The sequence below is a fragment of the Monodon monoceros genome, unplaced genomic scaffold, assembly GCF_005190385.1.
Source record: "Monodon monoceros isolate NGI ecotype Baffin Bay Population unplaced genomic scaffold, NGI_Narwhal_1 Super_Scaffold_20, whole genome shotgun sequence".
NCBI classification, from domain to species: domain Eukaryota; kingdom Metazoa; phylum Chordata; class Mammalia; order Artiodactyla; family Monodontidae; genus Monodon; species Monodon monoceros.
This window is the reverse complement of record NW_021703777.1, coordinates 24,864,732-24,890,104: the sequence shown is the minus strand read 5'-3', so window position 1 is coordinate 24,890,104 and position 25,373 is coordinate 24,864,732. Positions and strand designations below refer to the sequence as shown.

At 45.3% G+C, this 25,373-nt stretch overlaps 1 protein-coding gene across 3 annotated transcripts in view; it reads left to right on the top strand.

Annotated features, from left to right (window-relative positions):
* ZNF827 (zinc finger protein 827) overlaps positions 1-25,062 on the top strand; it is a 178,900-nt gene extending 153,838 nt beyond the window's left edge. Inside the window, exons 8-14 of one of the 3 annotated variants that reach the window (XM_029235161.1) lie at positions 4,095-4,232; positions 7,992-8,163; positions 9,039-9,205; positions 18,236-18,427; positions 18,789-18,966; positions 20,953-20,985; positions 22,454-22,607. In XM_029235161.1, the coding sequence (XP_029090994.1) occupies positions 4,095-4,232; positions 7,992-8,163; positions 9,039-9,205; positions 18,236-18,427; positions 18,789-18,966; positions 20,953-20,968 (863 nt within the window). In that variant the 3' untranslated portion in view covers positions 20,969-20,985; positions 22,454-22,607. Of the gene's footprint in view, positions 1-4,094; positions 4,233-7,991; positions 8,164-9,038; positions 9,206-18,235; positions 18,428-18,788; positions 18,967-20,952; positions 20,986-22,453 lie in introns of all 3 variants that reach the window. The other 2 variants (XM_029235162.1, XM_029235163.1) reach the window with 2 other exon arrangements.
* The last annotated feature ends 311 nt before the right edge of the window (positions 25,063-25,373 follow it).

Here is a 25,373-nt window from a genome sequence, read left to right as displayed (position 1 = left end):
AGTCCGCCTGCCGATGCAGGGGACATGGGTTCGTGCCCCGGTCCGGGAAGATCCCACATGCCGTGGAGCAGCTGGGCCCGTGAGCCATGGCCGCTGAGCCTGCACGTCCGGAGCCTGTGCTCTGCAACGGGAGAGGCCACAACAGTGAGAGGCCCGCGTACCGCAAAAAAAAAAAAAAAAAAAAAAAATGCATATAATATAGAAGATATGTAAATAAATAATATAACAGGTAAAGTGGTGCAATAGAGTATTCATAAAAGTGCTTTGGGACAGAGAATGGGAAATGACTCCTTACCTGGGGAACTGGGGAAGGCTTTACCGAGGAGATGCAGTCTGAGATAGCGCTTGAAAATGAGCTGGAGTTTGTGTGCAGAAAGAGGTGCCAAGGTGGGGAGTGGCTGCTGGCGGGGGGGGCATAGTTGGTTCAAAAGCACTGACATCTCCAAAGGCACTAGCTTGTTCCCGAAAAGGTGAGTCGCTCACTCCGCGGAGCCCTTGGATGGTGGGAGGTGAAGTGGGGAGCTGAAGCGGGGAGATGGTTGGAGCCAGAGTATGAAGGACCTCAGGCTCCATGCACAGGAGTTTGGCCTGGGGAAGCCATTAGAACACAGGACGAGACATAACCTGACCTGGGCCTCAGAAAGATCATTCTGGGACCCGTGAGGAGGGGCTGTTGGAATTGAGAGAGGGGCTGTTGGAATGGTACCCATGAGGCTCTTTAGAGGCTTTTGCAAGTCCTGGTGAGTGATGATGACTCAGTTAAGGCAGTGGGATTCCAGAAAGATCTTTGAGGTCTTTGTGGTTTTTTGTTGTTGTTTTATTTTTTTTTTGGTTTCCCAAGTTTATCAAAAATCAAAGAACAGGAAAACTTTACATTAAAATATGGCAATTTTAGCTTTCACAGTGTCCACACACACACAAATCAAATCGTGATATCTTTTTGTTAAACCTGTAGCATGTGACCGCAGAGGTAACCAGGCCAGTTCATTCGGTTCCTCCGAGAAGGAGATGGAGAACAGTACCTGTGACTATGAATTGAGCTTTAAGATACACACCCTGGGGACACTCGCCACTGTCCGTGCAGTGATTTGCTTAATGTAGGGTTAGTCTGTATTGCTAACGCCTAGAGATTAGTACAGGCCTACGCATCTGTTTTCATAAACGTTTATCAATAGGTTCACAATTTAAATAATTTTCAGTATTTTTGGCAACTTTCGATCCTCAAGAGCTGCAGACAGAGTGCGCTGCTGTCTTCCAGAACGCTTCCTGGAGAGCCGGTGTCCCAGCTGGCAGCCCTCCACGGTGATGGGGCCAGTCCAGCTTCCACAAGGCAGGCTGTGGTCGTTCTAAAGCCTGGCCTTGCTGGGTGTCCATCACATTCAGATATCACTCTGGAACCAGATGGACAGCTTTTGGTGGTACATACACAGAGACAGGAAGAATCAAAAAATTCTGTGTTTTTCTCCCATGGCATGTGGCTGACACCATCTCCAGGAAATGTGGGAGAACGTAGCATCTGCTGAGCTCCATTTCAGCTCCGGGAAAAGAAGAGCAGGCCTTTTACTTTAGTACTTGTTTAGGCAGTAATAATTCCCCTCCCGCCCCTGCACCTCCACTTCCAGCCTCACCCCGCTGTGATTTCAAGGTCGTGTTCTGGGATGAGGCTTCTATGGCCGGGTTGCCTTGCTCCCGCGTGTGAAATGACAACAGGCGGCCGTAGCAAATGCAGACAGCAAGCGGGGTGAGGCTTGGGGTCCAGGCCCCAGGGGTGTGGCTGACCAAGCCTGGCCGCCCCCGTGGTGCCTCTCCTGCCTCCGCGGCTGCAGGTGGGCCTTCTGCTTGCCCGCAGCACAGCCTTCATGGTTCGAACCATTTTCTAGGCCACTGGAGGGAAGTGGACTTTTCATGATGCTTCAATGTCTCAAGCGTGTGACTAATATTATTAAGAGATGTCTTTCTTTTTAATTGCATCTACTTGTTCAGTCTGTGACCCAATTAGTTCATTCTTGTTGTGAATGTATTGGAAGACCCTGTACCCTCTTGATCTCTCCTTATAATTATTACTGTCATCCTCCTTTGAAGCACTGTTTTGATTACACACTTCAAAGGAGCTGCTAAAATACCCTCTTGCGCCATGCGGTGGAAACGCCCATGGCTTGGACTCAAGGGCAGTCGTCTGAGAGTGGCTCCTGTCCGCACATCTCAGAGCCCTGTACCTCCCTTTTCACCTTCCTTCCCCCAGAATTCCGCCCCTTCCCCTGAAGAGGTTTGTAGTCACACGTTTCCTACTCTAATAAGAAGACTAGCTCTTCTCTCTGAGGCCCAAAAAGCTACGTTTAGCAAACACAGGTAAATCGATAAATGTGCCTTATCGGTGTTAGGATTGCTGGCAGGTGCCTCACAGCAAACATTGTTGCAATTTCACCATCAATCCCCCACCCCGTTCCAAACATACATTCGTATTTACTTCTTTCCTGAGATCACACTATCTGGCAAGCCTGAATTCAGATGAAAATTGATCCAGTTGACTCACCCAGATCCAGGTAGAAGCCTGTATTTGTATATGGGAAGCAGTTTTAACCAAATTGTGTGAAATCAAATTCTTTGTTCTGATGCTGTCTCTGCCCAGTGGTCTGAATGTTTTCATCTGCTTGGTTTTTATGAAAAGTTCTTTCCATGTGGTATCCGGTTCTATAAAGCACTACCGTGCTGTAGGAACATTCGCAAGAATTTACTGAGGTAAAGGACAAGATATTGACTCAGTAAATTATTTGTCTTGCTCTTCAAACTTGAGGCCAAAAGCCCTATTAATGGCCCAGACAAGTGTCCTCGTGGAAGTGTCCCCTTCCCTCTTTTTGGTAGTCTGTCATCTCTCTCCTTATCTTACTGTAGAAGGAATGTTTGTAGAATCCATTACAGTTCAGTGAGAAGAAATAAGGGTGAGAAAATTAAAGGTAACTCAATGAATGATGACGAGAAAATAAAACTTTTTAAGATGACAGGAGAAGGTATTAACGCCCACTTAGGTCATTCATGGCTGTGAATTAGGTACAGAAGACCTTGTGGTTCTCGTCATTTTCTCTAATATGATGAGACTTTGGGGGAAATTCTGGTTGTGTACTCTTGCATTAGGGAGTTTTATGTGGAGTAGTGTCTGAGTCCGTTCAGGCTGCTGTAACAAAATACCACAGACTGGGTAGCTTATAAACAATAAAAATGTATTGCCCAGTTCTAGAGGCTGGAAGCCCTAGATCAGAGTACCAGCATGGTCGGGTGAGGGCCATCTTCCAGGACACAAACTGCCTACATCTTGCTGTGTCCTCACGTGGCAAAAGGGCTAGGGAGCCACATGAGGCCTCTTTTTTAAGGGCACTAATTCCACTCATGAGGATCCACCGTCATGACCTAATCACCTCACAGAGACCCGACCTCTAAAAACCACAGCCTTGAGCACTAGGGTCTCAATATATGAATTCAGGGGATACACACATTCAGACCATAGCCAGCAGTATGCAGTTGTCATCCCTGAGTCTGTGTAACATTAAGTTCCTCATTAAGGATTCTGCACAACCCAGAAAATAGGGCAAAGCCGGTTTTCATGAAGGGCAGTGAAAGTGTATTTCCTTTCAAGAGATGGAACCATCTATTTTTACATCAGAATCTGAGCTTCGGCCCTCTTGATTTACGGTCTGGTGGCGAGAGTCTGCATTTCTGAAATTTTAACATGCAACTCAACCATTCACTCATTCAGCACCTATTTATGGAGTGCCAACTGTATACCGAGCACAGTGCTAAACCAAGCTGTCAACCTGCTGGAGGGTTAGGTCCACTAACCTTTAGTGAGGAAGGAGAGAAACCACGGGAGACTTGACTAAAATTGGAATCCATGTGTCACCACAGCTTTCAAGAATGGCCTTCTTAGAGACAGGAGCTGAGCGTGAAGACCAGAGGTTACTTGGACTTATCAATACTTGCAGTTTACCGGCCACATTCTTCAGAAGGAAGTCTTTGCTTAAGTCCTGAATGTTGACTAAACTGAAATGTGTTCACGTTGCCTTGTTTATTCCTCATGCTGCTTTGTTCTTTTGGCCCAGAAACAGAAAAGATAGTCCTCGAGGCAGGAAATGGGTTGCCCTCTTGGAAATTCAACGACCAGCTTTTTCCCTGTGACGTGTGTGGGAAAGTATTTGGCCGACAGCAGACATTGTCCCGACATCTGTCTCTGCACACAGGTGAGTCAGGGTCTTCCTGCCGGGCCTTCCCTCCCTGGACCACCAGCTTCTCCATGATCAGGAAGCTGTGTCTCTAAGAGAATTACATCAGGAAGTGGTAGAAATGTTTTTATCCGGACCTTTTCAAGCCATTTTACCTGGCATGTTCAAATAAGGCTCTGGAAAGGGTTTTTTATTTGTATTGAAAGGATCCATTGAGTTCAAGGATGATTGATGAGAAAAGATACACATTTTTAGGTGTGTTCAGGTAAAATTTCTGAACTCTAAGGAGTTTATTGATGTCACCTTGAGGGTGCAGGGCATGGGGCTGCACCCCATCTTATTGGATTCATCTCATTGCGGTAGGTGGAAGCAGAGGGGAAAAGAGCACCTTGATGGAGAAACAGTCTCTGTCTTTATTTACATATAATAATGGAGAAATGTGGTTGATTCTGAGTGTTGGGAAGCGGAAACCCGAATAAATAGTAACTTAATCAATGCAGCAATAATAAGCAAGGACAATAAGAAGTGAGGTAAAATCAATAGCAAACAAAAAGCAAGATGGAAAATAAAAAATGAACTATTTCAATTTTTACACTGTAGATCAGCCTTGTTAAAAATTCAAATGTGTCTTATTTACAGGAAACACAAAACAAAGTGGTAAAGAAAATAAAAGTTTTGTATCTCACACAAAGTTAAAAGAAGCAAGACAGTATTAGTATGGCAAGATTAATTTCTTTTTATATATATATATATTTCTTAATATTTTTAATCTTAACTATTAAACCACTAAAGACAAAATTTAGTCATATACTTAACCACAAAGAAAACTTTCACATATTAAAAAAAGTAGAGGGGGCTTCCCTGGTGGCACAGTGGTTGAGAGTCCGCCTGCCAATGCAGGGGACACGGGTTCATGCCCCGGTCCGGGAAGATCCCACATACCGCAGAGCGGCTGGGCCCGTGAGCCATGGCCGCTGAGCCTGTGCGTCCGGAGTCTGTGCTCCGCAACGGGAGAGGCCACAACAGTGAGAGGCCCGCGTACTGCAAAAATAATTAATAATAATAATAAATAAATAAATAAAAAGTAGAGGTTCTATAAGCCACATTCTCTGAGCATACTTAAATGAAATTTAAAATAACCAAGGATCCATAAAATGTTCTACCTAATTGTATCAAAGGAAAGGATCACAAATTCCAGACATCTAAGAGGAATGAAAGGGGAACATTCATCCTTAACCTGGAATGAATAGCTACAGCTCTGGTCCACGGGACATTTATAGATTTAAACATTTTAATTGGAAGGGAAGAAAAACAAAAATAAAGGAACTTAGCACTCATATTAAAGAATTAGTAGAAGAACAAAATCTAGGAAGAAGACCATAAAATAGATAAATCCCCTTAAGTCTGATTAAGAAAGGAAAAGGAGGGCTTCCCTGGTGGTGCAGTGGTTGAGAGTCCGCCTGCCGATGCAGGGGACACGGGTTCGTGCCCCGGTCTTGAGGATCCCACATGCCGCGGAGCGGCTGGGCCCGTGAGCCATGGCCGCTGAGCCTGCACGTCTGGAGCCTGTGCTCCACAGCGGGAGAGGCCACAACAGTGAGAGGCTCACGTACAGCAAAAAAAAAAAAAGAAATGAAAAGGAGGCTGAAATATTCAAAATTAGCAATGAAAAAGGAAGCCTAATTCTTTTCATACAATGTTTAAAGATTACTTTCCACTTACAATTATTACCAAACATTGGCTCTATTCCCTGTGCTGTACAATACATCCCTGAGCCCATCTTACACCCAGCAGCTTGCACCTCCCCCTCCCTCTCCCCCTCCCCGTATTGCCCCTCCCTGCTCACACTGGTAACCACTAGTTTGTTCTCTATATCTGTGAGCCTGCTTCTTTTCTGATATATTCACTAGTTTGCTGTATTTTTTAGAGTCCACATATAAGTGATATCATACAGTATTTGTCTTTCTCTGTCTGACTTATTTCACTAAGCATAATGCCCTCCAAGTCCACCCATGTGGCTGCAAATGGCAAGATTTCATTCTTTTTTATGGCTGAGTAGTATTCCATTGTATATATGTATCACATCTTCATTATCCATTCACCTGTTGCTGGACATTTAGGTTGGGAAGCCTTATTCTTAATACAGATGCTGTTAAAGAATTATTGAAGAATAAGGGCAACTGTATGGCAAAAAAAAAAAAAAAAAGCTGAAAACTTTAGAAGACATAGATAATTTAAGCAAAATTTCCAAAGTTGACCCAAGCTGGGTAGGGGGGAGGTGGTGGTACTTAAGTAAATCAGTTACCAAAGGGGAATTTGGAAAGATGATGGAGATACTATTAATAAAAGCATCAGGTCCAGAAACTTTCCCAGCTGGGTTCTTTTTTTTTTTTTTTTAATGTCAGTTCATTGGTTTGTTTTTTTATTTATTTATTTGTGGCTGTGTTAGATCTTCGTTTCTGTGCGAGGGCTTTCTCCAGTTGCGGCAAGCGGGGGCCACTCTTCATCGCGGTGCGCGGGCCTCTCACTATCGCGGCCTCTCCTGTTGCGGAGCGCAGGCTCAGTAATTGTGGCTCACGGGCCTAGTTGCTCCACGGCATGTGGGATCTTCCCAGACCAGGGCTCGAACCCATGTCCCCTGCATCAGCAGGCAGATTCTCAACCACTGCACCACCAGGGAAGCCCCCAGCTGGGTTCTTTTTAACTTGTTGAGACAAGGAAATTCTGATATTATTAAACTTTTCCAAATGATAGAAAAAGAAAGCGCAGCAATTCACTTATGAAGAAATCATAACCTTAACACCAAAACTTAACAACCTCACTTATTAATACAAATACACAAATTCTAAAGAAAAGACTCTCTTCTATCTGTACTGTAGGGCTCCTCCCCAACCCTGCGAAGCCCAGGCCACCAGCACCTCGGATGCTGGGGACCACCTATAATAATAATGATGCCTTACATTTTGTTGCAGACAAATTTTTTTCCACACTCTTTCCCATGAAGTAGATAAGACAGGTGTTTTCTTTAAGATGAGCCCACTATTACAAATTCAGAACTAAGGATAGAAAAGGAAGTTGTTCTTTCCTTCCTCTGCTACCATCTGTTACCTTGATCTGTACCTAAAAGCAAAGCCTGCTCCTTTAATTTTCTTAATTAATCAAATGAATTCAGAATGCCACTCTGGAAACAGCTCTGAAACATCGTCAGTTTTATGAAAGGGTTTCTATTAAGAAATCAACTAAAGTTTTTTATTTTATTTATGTAGCATGAAAATTTCCAATTAAGTTATTTCATCTGGAGTCCCTTTAATGTCATTAGTGTTTATTTCTTGGCTAACTCAGGCCTGGAGCTTAGGAAAAATGAGGGGCTTCTCTTACACACCAGTCCTGGGAAGGCTGATCATATCCCCTTCCTCAGCTCAGCACCCACCCTGGACTGACACATGTCGGGGCTTGGACACACACACACGCACACAAATTATTCTTGTAGCCTGCATGGAGCTCACATTATCAAGAAGAGGGGCCTATAGGTACCCAGGAAAAAGCAGATGGTCCAGTTGCCCCGGAACTTTCTTTCATCTTTGAAAGTCTGAAAGCAGAAGCGACCTGCCATGTGAAGACTTTTTAGATATTTAAAATTCCAAAGTGTTCCCTTTGTCCCCATTGGAAATGAGATTTGAACCCTCCTTTCCTGATACCCTTAAGTGGTCTTTGGCAAGGTGTTGGGATTTCATTTCTGAGAGTGGTTTGGGATTTTTCCTGTCCCTTCTCCCCCAGAGGAAAGAAAATACAAATGCCACTTGTGCCCGTATGCTGCTAAGTGCCGCGCAAACCTGAACCAGCACCTGACCGTCCATTCGGTGAAGCTGGTGAGTACGGACACCGAGGACATCGTCAGCGCCGTCACCTCTGAAGGCAGTGATGGAAAGAAGCACCCTTATTATTACAGGTGAGCCACCAGTGGAACCTGCTGGTCCAGGTTGCCCAGAGTTTCTTGAACACTCCCTGCCCATCTGCTAGGGCACACATGACAAAGTGTCTTTTCTCAGTCACAGGGCTGAGCTTCCTTTTAATATTGGCTTTGCTTGGATTGAACCCTGTGTTGCACTGACTCCTTCCTGGCTTGGGTGGCCCTGGGAGAGTTAATTAAAAGGGTGGAGGTCTTAGAGGTGGCTTTGTGGAGTGGAGTCCAGAGAGTGGCAGGGCTCAGGGGTGATGAGCTGTGAGGTCTGGACAGCTGGGAAGCTCCCACCTTTGTCACTGAGCACCTCGCTGCTTCCTGAGAATTATCCTAAGGAGAAATGAATCTGAGAACCCTGAGGGAATAGCCCTGGAAGTATTGCATACTTTCCCCTGGCTGTGCTATCATTTAGTACCTGGAATGGTATGTTTCTCTTCCATATTCAACCGTGAATCAATATTTGGTTTGTTTGCTATAAAATCCCGAGTTTTCGGGCTTGCTATCGAATCCTGCCCGAGTGTATCAGCACACCAGCTCTGCTGATATCTTGGCAAGGCTGCCCCGCATCTCTTTGCCCGAAGGAGTCAGTTAGGTTAATGTACAGCATCTGGAATCTGTAATTTTTAATTAACTTTATGATTATTTAGCATAGTTATAGCATGAATGGGATTGGTACATCATGCTGGCACTTAGCCTGTCTGGCACAGTGACCACTTCGGAGGTGTCCCAGAAAGTGGAAGAATTTTCTAACGCAAAGCCTTTTGGTGGGAGGAAAACACGTGTCAAGGTCCAGATTTCGGAGTATACCGCGTGCAACTGGGTAGCCTCCATTTAGAAGCTCACTCTTCTCTCGTCCCGTACAGCTGTCACGTGTGCGGATTTGAGACAGAGCTCAACGTCCAGTTTGTCAGCCACATGTCACTCCATGTGGACAAGGAACAGTGGATGTTTTCCATCTGCTGTACGGCCTGCGACTTCGTCACCATGGAGGAGACGGAGATAAAGGCGCACATCGGCACCAAGCACACAGGTGACCCTCCCTGTCTGCCCTTCTCACCCATCTCTCCTACATCCCCCGCCGCCCCACCTGGCGTGGATGTCCTCATCGCCATGCGACGCTGACACTTCCTTCCCGAAGGAGGGACTTTCTCAGGGTAGCAGAGCCACATCCCTCTGTATCCACAAGGCCACTGCCTGGCCTGGCTTATGCCTCGCCCATCTGACAGGTTCACCGGCTCAGGTGCGGTGGAGAGGCGAGGGCTGTTTGCTTGTTCCTCATCCTGATATCATCATTGTAGGTAACAGTCATGGAGCTTTTATGATGCCCCAGGCTTGCACCTTTGTGTCCCAGATCTCATTGAAGTCTTAGAACAACCCTCTGGGGTCAGTACCATCGTGGGCATACCATATAGGTGAGAGACTGAGGCTTGAGGTCAGGTATTCTCTCCAAGGTCTACAACCAGGAAGTGACTCCAGATACTCAGACCAGAACACTTTCATGCTAGAGCCACTCTCTGTGACCCTGCTGTTCTGACAGCCCCAGGCAACCCTGGGCAGAGGGCTGCCCCTTTCTGTTTTGCGGGGCCAGAGCCCTGTGCACCTAGCTCTGCAGGCTCTGCCCCTCTTCCCTGAAACTGCAGCCCTGACCCCCTCCAGAATGATGCATGGCGGCTCTGTTCAGGGGCAAAGAAAGCCAGCTTCTCCTGAAACAACTCAGTGGCTCTCTAGCCTGCAGCCAAGACTTTGCCAGCACTTTTCCTTTCCTATAAAGCTCCGGCCATACTGGTTAACTTCATCCATTTCATGATGTTAACATTTGGACTTCACCACACAATTGTCCTCTCCCAAGTAATGGTTACAAATGACACCAGCGTGGCGTCATTAAGTGACAGTGAAGAGGAGCTCCCCCTGCGTTTTGCTTACAAGTCATGAGCTCACGTTGCTGACTGCCAGCCCTGGGCGGTGGATCAGCCCCTTGCATCCTCGGCCCTTGAAGGATTCGGGAAGGGGAAATTCCCTGGCAGTTGTGCTGACAATGTGCACGGCCGAGAAGTATCTCTCTGTGCTTTACTGGCCGCTTTGGCTCCGTGGTGCCAGCAGCAATAAACGCTTGCTTTTGTCAGTAAGTGGAGCAGCTATGACTCGGAGGTCTGCAGAGAACCATTATGCTGAGTGAGGAGGTGCCGTTTTTACAGTCACTTGTCTCACCATAACCATGTTAGCACTGTGGGCAGCGGGTGAGCTGGGAAACCCACATGGAGACAAATGAAATTCAGCATTTCTGGAGTGGCCAGTGGAGGGAAAGGCCAGCCTCTCTTCTATTTCCACTGGCTTTCAGATTTTTTTTTTTCTCTTGTCTGTTACACTTCCTTTCTTCTAACTCTCTCCACCCCAAAGTATGCCTAAACCCAGTTGAGAACTTTTCTCCTCCCTCCCCTATCCACAGCTCTCTCCACCCCACCTCAAGAAAACTATAGAAACCATATGGCTGGAAAGTTGTTGGACTTAGAACCACTTAATTGTCATCACTGGAAACTTCACATTCACAAGCAACCAACGCAAAGTCACTGACCTCCTAATTGCCACAGGGAACACGGTGAAGATCTTGTTCCCTCTGAGATGGTGGGACCCCTGCTCTAGCTGGGAAGAACACTCTTGCTTGTTAGCACAGAGAGCCCAGAGTGAAATGCATTGAAGAAGTTTCTTTTGTAACACAGTAGAAGCCTTTAGTGCTGCTGCTATTAAGGAATAAGGTTCTATCCTATTTTATAATCCAGGGGTGCTAGCAAGGTTTTTGTAAGGGCCAGATAGTAACTGTCTTAGGCTTTTCAGGCCATACAGATTTTGTCACTGCAATTCAACTCTGCCATTGGATGGAAAGTAGCAGTAGGTGATATGCAAATGAGCAGGCGTGGTAGCCATATGTGATATGCAAATGAGCGGGCGTGGCAGTGTTCCACTAAAACTTGCTTTACAAAAACCCAAGGCTAGATTTGGCCCAAGGGTTATCGTTTGCTGACCCCCAGTTATAAGCTTATGGCCCCACAGTTTGGGTTTCTCGTATTTAGCTGTTGCTTTGAGGTTAGAATTTAACCCAAAATATGTCAGCCTACATCTGTAATCAGTAAGCTGTGTAATTGCAAAGTTATGATATAAAGCAGTATGTATGCGATATAATATAGATAACAATGTATATTCCTGAGAATAAGGAGCTTATGTAAGGCACTGCTGTGTCTCCAGCACCTGGAGCAGTGGCTGCACGGTGTAGGTGGGGAGTAAGCCTTCATCCAGTGAATGAATATAAGTGTGCAAGCACATCTACACACACATGTGCGCGCCAAGTAAGAAAACTACTGAAACGTGGCCCTTGCCTGACCTTAGAGTCCACTAACTTGTGTATATACAGGCATACCTCGTTTTACTGCACTTTGCCTTATTTAGCTTTGCAGGTTTTTGGGTTGTTTTTTTTTAACAAATTGAAGGTTTGTGGTAACTCTGCGTCGAGCAAGTCTAATGGTGCCGTTTTTCCAACAGCATTTGCACACTTCATGTCTCTGTGTCCCATTTTGGCAATTCTTGTGATATTTCCACCTTTTTCATCATTATTATATTTGTTATGGTGATCTCTGATCAGTGATCTTTGATGTTACTCTTGCAAAGAGATCAAGACTTGCTGAAGGCTCAAATGATGGTTAGTATTTTTTAGCAATAAAGTCTTTTTAAATTAAGGTTATGTACATTGTTTTTTTAGACATAGATCTGTTGCACACTTAATATACTACAGTATACTGTAAACATAACTTTTATACGCACTGGGACACCAAAAAAATTATGTGACTTGTATTATTGCAATATTTGCTCTGTTGGTGTGGTCTGGAACCGGACCATCAATGTCTCCGAGGTTTGCCTGTACTCTATGTGGAAGAAGTTACTTGGGATGGAGGAGAGCACACGTTGAATTCTAGATCCTGGCTCTAGACCCCATGTTACTGTAAATAGCTCTGGGAATATAAGAACTCATTTAACTTCTCTGGGCCTCCATCTGTTTCCTGAGTTTTTTTAATGAGTAGGAGATGCCAGACAGGCCTGAGATTCTCTAATTCTGTGAGCCTTGTTCCCTCATTTGACTTACCTGTCGTAGGAATGGGCATCTTTTATTTCAGTACCGTAGGAGATCTGAAGTGCTTTCTTGTTACCTAGTAAAGTTGTGATCTACAGGACGAGCTTTAATGAACAGCAGATTTTTACTCAGTCTCTCTTAGAATCCACATCCTTCTTCATACTTCCTTACTGGCTACTCTTACCCGAGGCACCCTGTGAATGAAGTGCTGAGCGGGTATCTGAGGAACTGTCCTCTGTTTAGTGTTTCTTCAGTGACTCTCCCTTACCCTCTTCCTCCACGGCTCCTTGTCCCTGCAGAGAACATCAGCAAGATAAAATATTCCCTCTGGTGCTTCCTAAATGCAAATTTTGCTGCAGTCTTTAAATGTTGCAATAATGGCATTGAGGAATTTGAATAGCTATTTGGAAAATACAACCATCTGTATGTCACGTCACATTGACACCAAAATAAATGCCACATGACTTACCCAATCCCTGTTTACAAATCACCCCTAGAAAGGCTTGAAGAAAATAGAATATTTTTCAAACTTCCAGAGTGAGAAGGATTTGTACAAGCTTAAGTGACAGAAGAAATCACGAAGGAGAAGAATCAAGAGATTTGACACAGGAAAATTTCTCCTGTTTGCAAAAGCAAAGCAAAAGAGAAGGAAAAGGAAAACAAAAACCCACAGTCTGAAAAAAATGTGTTTGTAAAAATGACAAAATGTTAATCTATTTACAACATGGAAAATTCATATAAACTGGTAAGAAACACTTTAGGTCTCCAATTAAAGGATTCACAAAGGACATGAACAGTCAAGTCACAATAAAACAAAGAAAAACTAATGACTTAACATCAGGAAAAATGTTCAACCTCGCTAGCCGTCAAACTAAAACTCAAAAGTGGCTTATCTTTCACCTATTAAGTTAGGAGCACATCTTATAATGTTACCCACTGTTACCAGAAGCTGCTGATCCGCCTGTGGCCATGGCCTTGCAAAGTGGTAGAACTTTTGAAAACTAATTAGTATATACCAAGAGCCTTGAAAATGTAATGCGCTGTGACCCAGTAATCCTGCTTCTGGGAATTTATCTGTAGGGGAAAAAAAAAAAAAAAAACCAGCCAGTGGAATATTAATTTTAACTTCAAATGCAATTTTAAGGAAATAAGTAGAGTAGGATAAGTTTACCCCATGGATATAATAATATCATTTAAAAGTATTAATTCATAATTATTTTCACAAATGTTTTGAGCACCAACTGTGTGCCAGGTATATAAAACAGCATGGGAAAATACAAAGTGTTAGTTATCATTATTATTATATTTTATAAATATTATATGTTATATTTTATAATATAATAATATATTCTTCAATAATGCTTACCATGAGCCAGGCATTGTCCTTAGTGCTTTGCATAGAAAAACCCATTTGAGCCTCACCACAAACATATGAGGCAGGTGCTGCTATTATCCCCATTTTTTAGATGAGGTAATTGAGGCACAAAGTACATACCTTGTCCCAGGTCATACAGCTACTGAGTTGAACAGATGGCATTCAAACTCAGGTATTCTGGATCTTAAGTCCTTATTCTTTATTTTTTAATTTATTTTTTTATCAGAGTATAGTTGATTTACAATGTTGTGTTAGTTTTAGGTGTACAGCAAAGTGAATCAGTTATACATATACATATATCCACTCTTTTTTTAGATTCTTTTCCCATATAGGTCATTACAGAGTATTGAGTAGAGTTCCCTGTGCTATACAGCAGGTTTTTATTAGTTATCTATTTTATATATAGTAGTGTGTATATGTCAATCCCAAACTCCCAATTTATCCCTCCCCCGACTTATCCCCTGGTAACCATAGGTTTGTTTTCTACATCTGTGACTCTACTTCTGTTTTGTAAATAAGTTCATCTGTACCCTTTTTCTTAGATTCCACATATAAGTGATATCATGTGATATTTGTCTTAAATGCTTATTCTTAACCACTATGCAGTTAACAACAACAGTTTTAAAATAAAAATGCTTACTTTTTCAAAAATAAAAAAAGAACACCAAAAATGTAATGTTGTTTGTATTGAGGCAGCAAGAGGGTGGGTACTTTTTTCTGGTCTCAATCTCTCAATTTGTGTCATTTTAAATTACGAAATATTTAGGGTTTTAACGTTCTCTTCAATTGGCTGTCCCAGTGTTTGAGGTTGCCTTACCTGTGCACAGGTGTCCTTCACCAAAAATCTTTGCGATGCTGAAAATCAGTGATGGCTTGGATTGCAGTGAGCCTTGGATTGGGTTGACAAGGGCACCCTGGCTCACTCCCTACAGATACAGCGAGGGGAGATGTGAACTGAGGGGAGAGGAAGCTGTGTAGATGAGGGATTATAAAGAGCGTGGGCTGGGCTGTTTCCCCATGCTGTAGCCCAGAGCGTTTGCCGTGGCACCTCTATATTTATACATTTATTAATTTAGGGAGCTCTCCTCAGTGCCGTAAGCCTGAGGGTACTTGAAGCTATTCTTAAAGATGGTAATTAAAATTATCTGTTTTAATTCTAAGAACTCATTTAAAATAATCACTCATAATATTCTGTTAATAAGACTAGTCTTAGAGGATGGATTTGGTGAAGCAATGTCAGGGACTCAGGGCCCCCACTGAAAATATTCTATTTGTCTACAAACTGTGACTGAACTGGTTCAATATTTAGATAAGAGACTGGCAATCATGGTGCTGGCTTTCCTTGTACCAAGGGAGGAATGTATCCTAAAGGCATGTTCCATCCCTTCTCGTGGGTCAGTAAGTGAGGTCACCTACTGTCTGTCCAGGAACCAAGTTCACTTCTGCTAAGGGACAAGATCTTAAAAATTGTCAACTTGGGACTTCCCTGGCAGTCCAGTGGTTGGGACTCCGAGCTTCAGTGCAGGGGGCGCGGGTTCAATCCCTGGTTGGGGAGCTAGGATCCTGCATGCCATTGCCGTGGGGCGTGCCCAAAAAGGAAAATTAAAATTGTCAACTGAAGTAAGGGTTGGGTGCTCTGGGCATAAGTGCAGCTCTGACAGGAACAGGACTTGAAAACATTGTAAGCCGGTAAATATTTTCCCTTCCTCTTTTTACAAACTTTTTAAAATTAGACAAGTAATTTATGGTCACTCCAGAAAATGTTGAAAACCCAAATAAAAGAAAACAAGCATAAGGCTGATCATTTCATACGCTAGATGTAGCCACCATTACAGCTTTGTTTACTTCTGGATTTTTTATGCCTATATATAAAATATGATTTATATTTTTAATCTCCTAATAAAGGAACTTTGTTTCTAGAGTTTACGATCACTAGATTACTTAATTGGTTGATCTGAAGGGAATGGAAGCACAGACTCCCTACATTTTCAACCCTAGCCTAAAACTATGGGCTTAATCGGATAAAATTGGCTTGGGGAGAATTGATGTCTTAACAATACTGAGTCTCTTGAACATTTACAATGGATAGCTCTCCAGTTATTTGGGTTTATAATGTCCATTTTTATTTGTTACAGTTTACCTTCAAGTGATATTATACCTCTTCATATGTAGTATAAGAACCTCACAATAACTTCTTCTCTCCCAGCCTTTATGTTATTGTTGTCATACATTTACCTATTATAAACCTTATAATACTTTGTTATTATTTTTTAAACAAAATTACTTTTATTATATTTTAAAGAGATTTTAAATAGAAAGAAAAATTCATCTATCTACCCATGCAGTTATCATTTCCAGTGTTCTTCATTCTTTTTGTGTAGATCCATTTTTTTATATTTGGTGTCACTTTCCTTCTGCCTGAAGAATTCTTTTTTAACATTTCTTGTAATTTGGGTCTGCTGGTGATGAATTCTTTTGACTTTCTTTTGCCTTCATTTTTGAAATATATCTTCACTGCGTATAAAGTTTCAGGTTGACAGTTGTTTCTTTCAGTACTTTATAAAGACGTCACTCCACTACTTCTCACTTGCATTGCTCCCAGTGAGAAATCTTCTGTCATGCTTATTTTTGTTCCTCTGCACGTAATGTAGCTTTCCTCCTCTGGCTGCTTTTAGGATATTTTTTTTTTATCACTTATTTTGAGCATTTTGATTATGATGTCCCTTGGTATAGATTTCTTTATCTTTGGGGTTCATTGTGTCTCTTGGATCTGTGGGTTTGTGGTTTTCCTCAAATTGGGGAAAATTTTGGCCTTTTCACATATTTTTTCTGCCCTCCCTACCCCATTAGGGACTTTAGTTGAACTTATATCAAGCTACCTGCAGGCGTCCCATAGCTCACTGATGCCCTTTGCATTTTTGTGATTCTTTTTCTTCTGTGTTTCGTTTCATATCATTTCTATTGCTATATCTTCAGGCTCACTAATCTTTTCTTCTGCCATGTCTAAATTGCTGGTAATCCCATCCAGTGCATTTTTCATCTCACACATTGTAATTTTCACCTCTAGAAATTTGGATTGGATCTTTTTATATCTTTCATGTCTCTACTCAACTTTCCAAACATGTGGAATACAGTTCCAATAACTGCTCTTATGTCTTTGTCTGCAAATTCTAACAGCTTTGTCAGTTCTGGGTCAGTTTTGATTGGCTGATTAATCTTTTCGTTTTGGGTTGTGTTTTCTCGTTTCTTGGCATGCTGATAATCTTCGTTTGGATGTCAGACATTGTGATTGTTACCTTGTCGGGTGCTGTATATTTTATATTCCTATAAATAGTCTTGACCTTTGTCTTAGGATTCAGTTAATTACTTGGCAACTTTGATCTTTTTGGGGTCTTGCTTTTATGATTTGTTAGGCAGGTCTGGAGCAGTGCTCCATCGAGGGCTAATCATTACCCACTATTCAAAGATCTTCCTCAGTTTTCTACTCAATGCCTTGGGAATTATAAGTTTTTCTAATTTGGCCAGTGGAAACAGACACTGTTCTCTAAGCCTTTCGGATGGCTTTTTTCCCTCTAGCTTTGGGTAGTTTCCTCACACACATGCTCTGACCCCTACTCTGCTGAATGTCCTTGAGGGACCCTCTGCAGGTCTCCGGGTTCCTCTCCTGTGCTGCTCTTTCCTCTCTGGTGCTCTGTCCTGCAAAGTCCAACCTCCTCAGACCCTCAGCTCTATCTCGTCAACTCAGTGAGTCTGCCAGGCCATTCCCCCACCCTGCACTGCAGTCTGGAAAGTAAAATCTCTCAAGGCAGGAAGCAGGTTAAACCTAGAGCCTGCCTGTTTTCTTTCCTCTCTCTCAGGGGTCACTCCTCTTTATTGCCTCATGTCCAATGTTGTGAAAACTATTATTTGATAACTTTTGTCTGTTTTTTGTCAGTTGATAAATAGCAGTGGTAAATCCCGTCTCTGACACTCCATCTTGCATGGTAGCAGAAGTCTCCTGACACTAGATTTCAATGGCCTCTTGACTTATTTACTCCTGGTTTTGAGGGAGAGTCCAGTGCCCTGATGAAGAGTATGGACGTTAGTGAAATCTCTGCTCCACCACTTCCTAGCCACGTGACCAAGGCCATGTTAACCTGGCTGTGCCTCCCTTCCTTAGTCTGTAAAATGGGGGTGATAATAGTCATGCCTCATTGGATTTTTGAGAGGATAAAATGAGATAGCACATTTAAAGCATGATAACCCATTTAATGCATCTAAAGTTCCTAGAACTTGGTAACACATTCATCTTAGCTATTGTTGTCATTTTATTTTAATTCTTATAAGACGCCAATAAACACTTGCCAATTGAATATCTACTCTTGGCCCGAGAACCACAAGTGTCATCACCATAGGTGACTGGGACCTGGGATCCAGCACTGGGAGAGCTGGAAACCTCAGCTTGTGCTCCCTGAATGATGATGTAGACATGAGGCCCCAAATCCCCCACCCATAATTGCTATTATTCTAGGGTTTTCATCTCCTAAATAACAGACCTGGGTTTGTTTGTTTGTTTCATTTTTCAGGGGAAGATAGGAAGACCCCCAGTGAATCAAACAGCCCCTCTTCATCCTCCCTCTCAGCTCTGAGTGATTCAGCCAACAGCAAAGACGATTCAGACAGCTCCCAGAAAAACAAGAGCGGAAACAACCTGCTGGTCATCTCTGTCATGCCTGGGAGCCAGCCCTCACTGAATAGTGAGGAAAAGCCAGAGAAAGGTAAGGGAGGAGGTGGGCTGGTCTACTCAACCCTACCCACTCTGGGGGGGATGACCCAGTCTTGAGAATAAGCCCTCGACAGAAGTGATGTTGGAAAACAGATATTAGGCCTGGGAACAGTATAGTACGTATCATCTAAAATTTACGTGTGCTTTTTGGCTTGATTGGCATCCGTATATGGGGTGGAAAGATGGGGAGTGTGACATTGATTCTGAAGCTGTATGTTTAACACCTTTTAGCCCGGAGATGCAGGGAACGGTGCCTGGAAGGGTACAGCTGGAGGATGGGGGGTCTCTGTCCTACTCCTGCCCTCCTGTCCCTCTGCCCCATGCACCCGTACACCCAGCCTCGGTCCTTTCAGGGTTCGAATGCGTTTTTTGCAACTTTGTCTGCAAGACGAAGAACATGTTTGAGCGCCATCTGCAGATCCACCTCATCACCCGGATGTTTGAGTGTGACGTGTGCCACAAGTTCATGAAGACCCCCGAACAGCTGCTGGAGCATAAGAAATGCCACACTGTCCCCACCGGTGGGCTCAAGTAAGGAAAGCAAGTACAGAACCTTTTACTGTGTTGTTTATTAAACACCCTTTCCCCATCCCTACCCCATCCCCTCCCCTGAAGGTTTTGGGGTCATGCAGAAGGGGGGCTTGGCATGGGGGGGGCGTTAGTCAGGCACCTCTGCTGCCTTTAGCTGGACAGGAATTAGATCTGCCCCCAAGGAGGTTGGCAGATATCAGCAGGAGAATCCATTTCACAAGACGACTTGCTGAAGCAGCTCGGCACAGGCATGCAAGGATAGACCCATCCTACACTGCTTGAGTTTCACTCAGACTTGATTTTAAGGGACTTGGGGGTTAGTGTCCCCAGGTGTAAATCATTACACTGACACTGCACTTCATCCTCTATTTTTTAGATGATTTGCCGCAAGTCTTTTAAATAAGCACTACAGCTACCCCATACACACACACACCCCCAAATATCGGATCCTTGCCGGTGTGAACAGGCAAGAGGCACCGTTTTTCATGCAAAGATCATGTGCCTCGTGTCTTCCTGCACATATGCCTTACGCCTTCCCAGGAGCTGGAATTGGGATCTCCCTGGTGTAGCCTTCGTGAGATCTGACATTTCCGGTCACATGTTCTCCACAGATCCCCAAAGACCTAGACAATGAGCATCATCATTAACCAATATTTGCAACAAGCCCTCTGGTCTGAAGAGAGACCCATCCGTTATTATCAAATGCACTGTGTGTCTGGCTTGATAATAGGTGCTAAAGGGCAAACAAGGAATAAAACATAATTTCCACCCTCGGGAAATGTACGTCCGAGCACAACCAGAGTTTAATCTTCCCAGTGGTTCTGAAATCAGAGTCCCTGTTCAGGAGGCACTCATGGTCTAGTAAAGAGAAAAAAGCATCTGTCACTGGGCACAGAAAGACATACCACTTTCAAAGCATAATTATTCATGTTTAGCTGAAATGATCCTGTTATTAAAAGAATGAAAAATGACATTGTACTTAATATAAGAACAAAAAACCTTTTGTTTTTAAACATTTTTATCTTTGAAACTCACAACTTGCCAGAGAAGTGGCATGACTGTCCTGAATGGGTGAGGGGTGGAGAGATCCAGAAGGAGCCTGGGAGTCGAGTCGGGGGGCTCTTTGCAGGGTGGACTCCCCAGGCTCCTGCCGGGTCAGGGGGACCCTCCTCAAGAACTTGCCCAGAGGAGCAGCACCTACTGTTGGATCCCATTTTGTTTCACCCTTGGGGATGATTAGGTGGGAGGGGGAGGGGTGGGTAAATGGGATGGGGGGAGGGGCGATTATCATTCCCGACCACCAGTAAATGGGAAATGCCTAGCACGAGCTTATTTGGGAATTTGATTTGGTTTATTCCCACTGTCCCTTTCTAAATATTTGTGTACTCATGTTTAAAAAAAAAAAAAAGCCATGTATTTCCGTGGTTAGACTAGCACTCATTGCCCTGCCCAGAAGCCCAGTCACACCCATTACCCGCGGCCCCTGCCAGTTGTGGCTTTGCCAGTTAGGCCCCCTTTCTTCGGGGACCTAAGGAGTCCCGAGACTCTGACCCACTGGGGAGGATGCAGAGTGAACGCTGATGCTTTTGCGGGTATAGACACTTCCCATACAGTACTAATGGTCCCCTATGTAATAGTTTATGTTCTAGGATGACCAAGTAGAAGAATACTTTGAAAAACTTGCTAAAGCCTTCTGGCTGTACAGTGAGTCTTTGTTTTGTTTTGTTTTGTTTTCCCTTGGCCGTATCAGAGCTTTAATTTGCCTGAGAGAGTGTCTTTACAATAAGTAACGGGAGCACGGAAAACCCTTAGCACTCTGCCTGAGCAGCGAAGGAAAGACTGAGCCGTGGGTCACAGAAATGTCCTTAACGTGAAACAGACTGCCGATGTCTAAATTGCTTTTCTGTGATGGGACTGCTTGTACTCTATATCCTGTTCATAATGCAGATCAAATAAGATTATACTATTATTTTTCTTTTGCCGTAGCTCAGGACAGTGGTGAGTTTCAGACTCCTCTAGGTAAGGCCCAGCTTGGCGTAGGGGTTGTGTGTGCACCTGACCTGGGAATGGGCTTTATATTTCTCTCGTGTGCACTCTTCTGTGAGCTGAGGTTCCGAGGCTAACGGCGGGCTTGGTGCTGAGGCGCAGTGCACGGGCACTGGGTGTGTTGGGCTCTGCTGAAAACCTCTCCAAACCCTCCGAGGACAATTCACTCCCAGGCCCTGCCCTGCAGGTGCCAGGCCAGAGCCGAGGCAGCCACTTCTGCATTTGCATTCTTTTGGTAAAGAGAGCACACACAGGCTACAGCTAGCATATCAGCCACCGACTCGAGCCCGGCAGCTTCTACAGAGCAAAGCTCAGCAGAATCCGTAAACCTGCCCTCTGTTTTCCCCGCCCCTCCGGACAGCCGGGAGGCTTGTGGGTAGCGTAGCCTCACTGCCTAGGATGGAGAGACCCAGGCTTTGTCCCAGGGCACAGCCAGCCCGATAAGGTGGCAGAGCTGGGACTGAAACCGTCCCTTCTAGATAGACTCTGCCTAAATGACTTGCAGAGACCCGTCCAGTAATGAATCAGCGCCCACCATGTGCTGGGTACTCTACCGAGCACTGCAGAGAACGCAGAAGAAAAGGGGGATATGGTCCTGCCCGCTGAGGGTTTATGATCCCTTTGGATGATGATTATTTCCATGATGTAATAACATTAATCATTAATAATGCATTAATAATGTCTTCAAGCTCCAGATAGCAGTCGCCTCCCTCCCGCCATCCCCCATTCCTAACCGGGCCGGTGGGTGGGCTTCCTTCTGCCGAGCCCGCCCCTGGTCCTCCCCTCCCTTCCCTGATGGAGACCCCAGGGCTGTAGGAGGCAGGTTTTAGGAGCACAGGTCTCTGCATCTACACACACACACTCCCACACACAGACACACACCCAGGCCTTCTCGTCCTAACCACCCTTTAATCAGCACGATTCTGACCCCTACGACTTTCTGTCTGCTGGAGGCAGCTCTCCCCCTATAAGCTGTTCTTCAAAACTCTTAGCCTTTCTGCGTGTGCTTGGTGTGGTGCATGAAAAGTCGATTCTCTGTGTTGCTCCCATCTCGAGGGGAGGTCGTGAGGGTTAGCCCTCGGCCGAGGCCACTGGGGGGGGCCGGGGAGGGCTCCGAGGGGCCGGGCGGGGAGGACGGAGGGGAGAACAGCTTAGCCGGGCGCCCCCTCCCGCACTGGCTCTGCTCCCCTTCCTGGGGGCCGGCGTCCGCGGGCGCAGCCAGGAGACCCCGAGCAGGCCGACGGACGGCTCCAGAAGAGGGTCCTCGTCGCCCCCGCAGGAGGCGGCAGGGCCGGGCTGGGCAGGGAGCAGGCCGGACCTCGGAGCTGGGAGGGCGGCCGAGGGCAGGCTGGTGAGGCGGGGAGCAGCCGGGCGGCCGCCGAGCCCGCGCGGCTGACCCTCCCCTGTCCTTGCTTTCCCCCCCCCCGCCCCCCGCCCACAGGTGCCCATTCTGCATTTATTCCACCAACCGCCCCGCCGCCATGGAGTGCCACCTCAAGACCCACTACAAGATGGAGTACAAGTGCCGGATCTGCCAGATGGTGAAGGCCAACCAGCTGGAGCTGGAGACGCACACCCGCGAGCATCGCCTCGGCAACCACTACAAGTGCGACCAGTGCGGCTACCTGTCCAAGACCGCCAACAAGCTCATCGAGCACGTGCGCGTGCACACCGGGGAGCGGCCCTTCCACTGTGACCAGTGCAGCTACAGCTGCAAACGCAAGGACAATCTCAACCTTCACAGGAAGCTGAAGCACGCCCCGCGCCAGACCTTCAGCTGCGAAGAGTGCCTGTTCAAGACCACTCACCCCTTCGTCTTCAGCCGCCACGTCAAGAAGCACCAGAGCGCGGACAGCCCCGAGGAGGACAAGAAGGGCCCGGCTCCGGCCCCCAAGGAAGCCGCCGGCCCCGGAGCCCCGCTCCTCGTGGTCGGGAGCGCCCGCCACCTCCTGTCTCCCCTGTCGGTCATGTCCGCCTCCCAGGCTCTGCAGACCGTGGCCCTGTCGGCCGCCCACGGCGGTGGCGGCGGCGGCGGCGGCGGCGGCAGCGGCGGCTGCTCCGAGCCCAACCTGGCACTCAAGGCCTTGCCCTTGAATGGCTCCCCTTTGCGCTTTGACAAGTACCGGAACTCGGATTTCGCCCATCTCATTCCCTTGACGATGTTATACCCCAAGAACCAGTTGGATCTCACATTCCACCCTCCCCGACCTCAGACTGCGCCGCCCAGCATCCCGTCCCCCAAACACTCCTTCCTCGCCTATCTCGGACTGAGAGAGAGAGCGGAGACTGTCTGAGGGCAGCCGGGCTCTGTACCAAAAACCAAGAGACAGAGACAAAAACACAAAACTCACAAAACTTAAACACAACCCCAGCAGATGTACGTTGCTGCAAAACCTACAGACCCGCCCGGGTCTGACCACGTGTACTGTATATCTTTAGTGAGGAATAGAGAATTGGCTCTGTGTGTATACGTATTGCATTGACCTGAAAGCTGCTTTATCCGATCTTCAGAGAGGTGACCTACTGCATCCGTCTACCTTCAGAGGCATGCCTCCCCAGCCACACACTCCCACCCTCAGCCCTTCTCCGTACTTTGAAAGGAAATTCGTCTCGTTAAACCCTAAAGAGAGTGTCCTTAATAGCAATCAGCACTTGTAAGCTTCTGTACCGGTGCATTTTGTTTTCTGTTGGGTGAATGGGGCGTGTGGGCGTTTGTGGATTTGGAAAGAGACAGCCGTGTGTCGTGTGCCATAACATTTGCACCTTCTTTGTACTGGCTTCTTTCACAGGGATGAACGTTCTTGGCCCTCCTGGGTTGTTCATCCACTACAGTCGCACCCCGAGCTCCTTCATTACCTTTCCCTCTCTATTTTGTGGCTACAGAGTGGTAGGGCCTGGTGCTTAGGTGACGAAGGAATGGTAGACATCTCAGTGCTGCCTGAGATTTCCGACAGAGTCCTGGAGACCTTGTGCTCGCATCTCTGGTTATGAAGATGCGAGCCGTTGAGAGCCCCATCTGGGAGAAATAGCTTGCAGCACTGCAGCCAACATCACAAAACTTAAGTGTGTTTTGTGTGTGTGTCCATACGTATGCAGTGTGTATGGTACACACACACAGTGCATCATTTTTTTAAGGGCAGATTATATATATATATGTATGTGATGTATTAAGTCAGTGGTTACCATTTGTTTGCAGGAAAAGAAAAATTGTATGAGTGAAAATTTTTATGGTTGATAAATCCAGCCAAGGAGATTAAAAGGGGTTTGGATAAATTCTGGGTATAAATGCTCAGACTAAAAAAGAAATGGCAGTTTTGCACAGTGCTTTTGGTCTTGCACTAGTTTTTGTTTCTCATCTGCAAAAAAGAAAAGTAAAATAAAAGGAAGAAAATGTACCTTTTTTATGGAAAGAGTAGACTGTATGTTTGAAACTTTTGTCATAACCTCTTTGACATATAACGACCCAACAAAAAGGTGCTGTTTTGTCCTACCGTTCAGTTTATGCCCCTGAGATGTTTCCATTGTGTTTGCAGATCGTCAGGCTATAGCGGTATTCTCCACGTTATTAATAATTCTGTATTCCATTTTGTTAACACCTGGTAGATATAACCTGCTAGGAAGCTAACTTTATACTTATTTAAAGCTCTTATTTTGTGGTCATTAAAATGGCAACTTATGTGCAGCACTTTATCGCGGCAAGAAGCATATATGGATTGGTTGTACAGCCCTTTGCTATTCTTAAAAAGTAATGGGTGATTTAAAAAGAAGAAAAGGAAAAGAATCTTTGGCTAAACATGTTAATGGCTTGTATTTTTTAAGACAACAGAATTTCCAGTATGAAACAGGCTGAAGAGCAGGAAGAAATGTGCTTTGTATAATAATGAGAAGTTTGGAATATAAAAGTTTATATATTATTTATCTATTGAAGAACTGGTGTACAGGAGGAATGCTTTCTTACTGCGTTGCTGTTTTTCCATCATGTGTTATCCTAGGGTTGGGATTTTTTTTTCATCTATTCCACCGGGGGAAAATAAAAGCATCCCTAATTTTCTTCCTCTAGTCAGTTTGCTTCACTGAAAGCTCCCCTTGAGCCGTTCTACAGGAAGGAGTCCAGAAGTCTTCTGTCCACACCATGGTCCTCCCTTATACCCACCCTTCCTCCCCCAGACCTAGCAGGTGTGCTACACTTCCCTTGCCAGTCATCCAGCCCTGGCAGACCTGTTTACACTAAGGAGATGTCTCCAGGGGCAGGGAGGCTGAGCCAGCTAGGGCAGGAAGCTCCCGCACCCTGGGTCATCTTCCAGCAGAGACATCTGTTCTTGGCCACGTTTGAAACGTCATTCAACGTCGCCATATCAATG